Source organism: Myotis brandtii, unplaced genomic scaffold, assembly GCF_000412655.1.
Source record: "Myotis brandtii unplaced genomic scaffold, ASM41265v1 scaffold187, whole genome shotgun sequence".
NCBI classification, from domain to species: domain Eukaryota; kingdom Metazoa; phylum Chordata; class Mammalia; order Chiroptera; family Vespertilionidae; genus Myotis; species Myotis brandtii.
In genome coordinates, this window is record NW_005356944.1 from 457,716 (window position 1) to 462,431 (window position 4,716).

Sequence of the window (4,716 nt, forward strand, 5' to 3'; positions counted from 1 at the left end):
CGGAGGGCCTCAACCCGTACGGCCTAGTCGCCCCCCGCTTCCAGCGCAAGTTCAAGGCCAAACAGGTGCCAGAGGGCGTGGGTGGTGGGAATGGCCACAGCGTTTACCTGGCCACCTCGGCCCCTGGACCTCCACCGAGCCTTCCCCTGCAAAGCCATGTGCTCACTCATTCTTCTCCCCCCGCGTCCCTGAGACAGTGCGCTGGTCCCCTCCCAGAGGAGGGGGGCACAGTCCCGCTGCCCATGTCCACCTCGGGGCCTGGCTCAGCTCATAGGTGATGAGTGGTGAGAGGGTGCACTCTGGGGGCCCACAGTGGGCACTGCCCCTGCCCTAGCTCAGCTGGTGGGGGCAGCCAGGGGGCCGCGGGGACGTTGGATGCCCCTCACCAGTGTGGCCCCACAGCTCACCCCCCGGATCCTGGAAGCCCACCAGAACGTGGCCCAGCTCCCCTTGTCCGAGGCCCAGCTGCGCTTCATCCAGGCCTGGCAGTCCCTGCCTGACTTTGGTATCTCCTACTTCATCGTCAAGTAAGAGCCCCAGCCGGTCCTCTCCACCCTCACCCTGAACCTCCCTTCCTGGTCTCTGTGGGCAGAGCTGACTGAGGGCACCCCCTGGGCCCCACCCATCCTGCACCCCCACAGCAAACACAGAGAGAGAGCAGGCCAGGAGAACAGGAGACCAGCTCCGTCCCGGCTCTGCTGCGGACCCTTCCCTCTCCCGACCTCTGGGAGCTGGTCTGTGGGACGGGCCAACGTGGCTGCTGGGACAGGGAGTGCCCCCTGCCCGTTTCCAAGTCTGTGAAGATATGATTGAGGCAACAGATGATACAAAAAAGTTACTCATGTAAATAAATATTTTTTATTGATTTCAGAGAGGAAGGGAGGAGAGAGAGAAACATCAATGATGAGAGAAAATCATTGATCTGCTGCCTCCTGCACGCCTCCTACTGGGTATATGCCCTGACTTCCTGGTTCATAGTTTGAAGCTCAACCACTGAGCCACGCCAGCCGGGCAAAAAAAGTTATTTAAAGGCATAGAGTATTTGCTGACGCTGCTAAATGTTATTATAATTATCACATTGGTTAACTCCCACTTTCCAGATGAGGAACTTGAGGCCCAGAGAACCTAAATGACTTCTTTGCAAACCCACTGCTGAGCACTGCACCAGGCTGTCTGGGCAGGCGCCGGGCCGCGGGGTGGGGCCCTTGCTCACATCTGTCCTCCTGGGGACCAGGTTCAAGGGCAGCAGGAAAGATGAGATCCTGGGCATTGCCAACAACCGACTGATCCGCATCGACCTGGCCGTGGGCGACGTGGTCAAGACCTGGCGCTTCAGCAACATGCGCCAGTGGAATGTCAACTGGGACATCCGGCAGGTGGGCCCGCGTGAGGGTGCGGGGGGGAGGGGCCGGGCCAGACCCAGCAGGGCAGGGCCGGGGTGCTCCCTATCCCACCCAGCCAGCCCCTCCGACTGCCCGCCCTGCAGGTGGCCATCGAGTTTGACGAACACATCAACGTGGCTTTCAGCTGCGTGTCTGCCAGCTGCCGCATTGTGCACGAGTACATAGGGGGCTACATTTTCCTGTCAACGCGGGAGCGGGCCCGAGGGGAGGAGCTGGACGAGGACCTCTTCCTGCAGCTCACAGGCGGCCACGAGGCCTTCTGAGGCCTGTCTTACTGCCCTGTACCACTCACCACGGCCACGGCCACTCCTAAGCCCACACTCGCTGGGACTCACTGCCCACACCCTCTCCACGCACCGAGCTGGGCACATCCGCACTGTCACTGGCTTTGTGCAGACCAGGGACCCGGCTGGGCCAGACTCTGCATCCCCCTGGCGGGGGAGGGCGGTCCTGAGCTCTGCAGCACCTCCCTTCCCTCGTCTGAGTGGCCGGGAGCAGCACCCCTGGCCTAGTTGTAGTCCCTGAGCCCACAGGAAGGCTAGCTGCAGCCACAGGATAATAACTGATGGTTTCAAAGTGGAGGATTTTTTAAAATCTTTTTACATTTCCTTTTTTAATAAATATTTTATTGTTGGCTCATCCTTCCTCTGGAGCTGTGCTGGGGGCCACTCTGACACTCTGTCTCTTCATCACCAGCCAAGGAGAGGGGTTTTCCTGAGATCGAGAGGACTTGGTTAGAGAAAGGGAGACCTAAGTCAGCCTGGGGTTGGCAGAGGACACAGGCTTCAGACACAAAGAACAGGGTGGCGTGGAGGTTCTCACGGGTAGGCCGTAGCTGCAGGGCCTCCTTGAAGTACTTGGGAAGCAGGAAGCCATCAGCGTTTCCGGGAGTCAGGATCACCCCGTTCGCAGAGCGGAAGAAGGGGATTCCATCTGCAGACAGAGCCAGAGCTGTGACTCAGGCCCTCTCTGAAGGCCCAGGGCAGTCCCTGCTACATCCGCACTCACCTGCCAGGGCCAGGGGCCCATTGATGAACACGGCCACTTGGCAGTTTGGCCGCATGCCTGTAGGGACAACTGGAGCTGGGGCCTGGGGCATCTGGGGGTGCAGTTATCAAACACGGGCAGGCTGGGGTCCTGAACTCAGTGAGGAAAAGGGGGTACTGCTGCATACAGGGTATGGGTGGCTTTGGACCTCTGGAGGGACCTGGGAGGAGAGAGTGGGTGGGAGTAGCTGGGGGCGGGGATGCTGACCACTGATGACACCAGTGTCCCCAGGCAGTCCTGTGGCCAAGTGGATGTGTGTCCTTCCGCGGCAGGACAGGCCCTTGAGCCGGATGGAGGGCCAGTGCTGCCAGAATGTGCCATGGACCAGCATCGGGGGCAGGTCCCGCGGGGTCTCCAGGGGCATCAGCTCCAACTCAGGTACCTGTCACGGGTGGGGGGATGGACAGCAGTGAGACCCCCTCACAGGCAGGGGTCCCACCTGGCTCTCCCACTTGTCCCGTTAGCCGCACCTGCAGGGAGTGACCCTGATTGGCCCGGATGAGAGGGCCGGTGCTGGGGTCCCCTGGCTGCAGGGCGAACCGCTGCTTCCCATTGGTGTCCACCACACGCTGCACATCTTCCGCTGAGAAGCTGCGGAACTGGGGCAGCTGCAGGAGGGCGCCCAGGGGCACGAAGCCGCCTGCGGGCAGATGGGGAGCTCAGGAGTTGAACTTGCTCGGGCCTGAGCCAGAGCTAACAGGGGAGACACACACAACCAGAGCAGAGCCTGGGCTTGGGGATCACAAGGGTTCAAGGGAATAGCATCTGCCTCATAGAGGGTCACAAAGATAAAGTGACCCTGTCCTGGCTGGTGTGGCTCAGTGGATAGAGCGCCAGCCTGCGGACTGAAGGGTCCTGGGCTCAATTCCCGGTCAAGGCACATGCTTGGGTTGCGGGCTTGATCCCCAGTGCGGGATGTGCAGGAGGCAGCCGATCAATGATTCTCTCTCATCACTGATGTTTCTATCTCTCTCTCCCTCTCCCTTCCTCTCTGAAATCAATAAAAATATTTTTTAATATATTTTATTGATTTTTTACAGAGAGGAAGGGAGAGATAGAGAGTTAGAAACATCTATGAGAGAGAAACATCTATCAGCCGCCTCCTGCACATCTCCCACTGGGGATGTGCCCGCAACCCAGGTACATGCCCCTGACCAGAACTGAACCCGGGACCCCTCAGTCCGCAGGCCGACGCTCTATCCACTGAGCCAAACCGGTTTTGGCAAAAAAAATATTTTTTTTTTAAAAAAGATAAAGTGACTCCTTTAGCACAGTACTTGACTCAAAGTGGTACGCAATAAGCCTCACTTGCCCCGCCATCCCCCCACCCTGTGCCCACTTTTGGGATGTTTTTGGGTCGCAGGCCTGGCCGAAGAGAGGTTCTTCCCGGTTCGCCCCAGAAATGATATTGGGCTCTGGGTCTTCCCTGTAAATGGAGGGGTGCGGCCTGTGTGCCCTATGGGGCTGTGGAGGGAGCCCTGGGGGAGAGCAGTCACAGGCAGGCTGGCCCTGCTCCCTGCGCTGGAGCCCTCTCTGCCGCAGCCTCCAAGACCCTCACTTACCAGCCCCCATGGGCAGCCCCAGCTTCAGGGCCCCGTGGCGCAGGGCATAGGACAGAGCCTTGGACAGCTGCACGTCTCGGTCCTGTAAGAGTTCAGAGGTGGCTCCAGGTCCCCGTGGCGAGCCTGTCCTGCTGCCCACCCGGAACTCTGAGTGCCCTGCCCCAGGGGGAGAGCAGAGGAAGAGGAGTCCCCGTGCTCTCCAGAGAACAGTATGCCCCCGGCCCCCAGGCCCCCCCTCCACCGGCATTTCCCAGGGAGCCAGGGCTCGGATCCCTCACCGCCCCCTTCCACCGGGCATGGGGAGTGAGGGTGGCAGGGGCGCACCTGTTCCCGGGGTCTGCCAGCCCTTCTGCCTCTGGGCCCTGCAGCTTCCAGCTTCCTCTCTCCAGAGTTCATGGCCAAAACCTGGGGGCGCAGTGGCAAATGAGGACTGTTAAGGACCTCGCATGACTCCAACTCGCCCGGAAAGCCACAGCCTCGGGACGGGAGAGCTGGGACGGGGGCATGTTCAGCGCATTGATTCCCTTCCCACCCCAACCCCTGGTGCAGACAGGACACCGAGGCCCAGCAGGCAAGACCTGCCCAGGTCACACTGTCAGCCACGGGGCCCAGGTGAGCCGAGCCCCACGCTCTGGGCTCGCAGGTCAGGCTCTGCCGAGGAGACGGGGCCAGAGTCCCGGATCCCGGATCCCGGGAGGGCCAGA

At 60.6% G+C, this 4,716-nt stretch overlaps 2 protein-coding genes across 4 annotated transcripts in view; one reads left to right on the forward strand and one right to left on the reverse strand.

Annotated features, from left to right (window-relative positions):
- FERMT3 (fermitin family member 3) overlaps window positions 1-2,044 on the forward strand; it is an 11,887-nt gene extending 9,843 nt beyond the window's left edge. Inside the window, 4 exon segments of the mRNA XM_014538199.1 lie at window positions 1-65; window positions 403-527; window positions 1,235-1,376; window positions 1,487-2,044. Of these exon segments, the coding sequence (XP_014393685.1) occupies window positions 1-65; window positions 403-527; window positions 1,235-1,376; window positions 1,487-1,666 (512 nt within the window). The 3' untranslated portion in view covers window positions 1,667-2,044.
- TRPT1 (tRNA phosphotransferase 1) lies at window positions 1,988-4,694 on the reverse strand. 3 transcript variants are annotated; one of them, XM_014537995.1, is made up of 7 exons: window positions 4,337-4,694; window positions 4,013-4,094; window positions 2,921-3,090; window positions 2,658-2,832; window positions 2,412-2,468; window positions 2,226-2,336; window positions 1,988-2,117 (listed from the first exon to the last, which is right to left on the reverse strand). In XM_014537995.1, the coding sequence occupies exons 1-7, from the start codon at window positions 4,406-4,408 to the stop codon at window positions 2,029-2,031; spliced, it is 756 nt and encodes a 251-aa protein (XP_014393481.1). In that variant the 5' UTR covers window positions 4,409-4,694; the 3' UTR covers window positions 1,988-2,028. The 3 variants fall into 3 exon arrangements, with proteins under 3 accessions (XP_014393481.1, XP_014393483.1, XP_014393482.1); XM_014537997.1 differs by having other exon boundaries at window positions 4,013-4,168; XM_014537996.1 differs by lacking the exon at window positions 2,412-2,468 and having other exon boundaries at window positions 2,008-2,117; window positions 4,337-4,655.
- Between the last annotated feature and the right edge of the window lie 22 nt (window positions 4,695-4,716).

Excerpts from the sequence above, each read along its gene's own strand:
- TRPT1 (XM_014537995.1), bottom strand. The coding sequence starts at position 4,408 with ATGAACTCTGGAGAGAGGAAGCTGGAAGCTGCAGGGCCCAGAGGCAGA. Across the intron at positions 3,091-4,012 it reads GGGGCTGCCCATGGGGGCTG|GCGGCTTCGTGCCCCTGGGC; the intron begins GTAAGTGAGGGT and ends ATCTGCCCGCAG. Across the intron at positions 2,833-2,920 it reads ATCAGGGTCACTCCCTGCAG|GTACCTGAGTTGGAGCTGAT; the intron begins GTGCGGCTAACG and ends CACCCGTGACAG.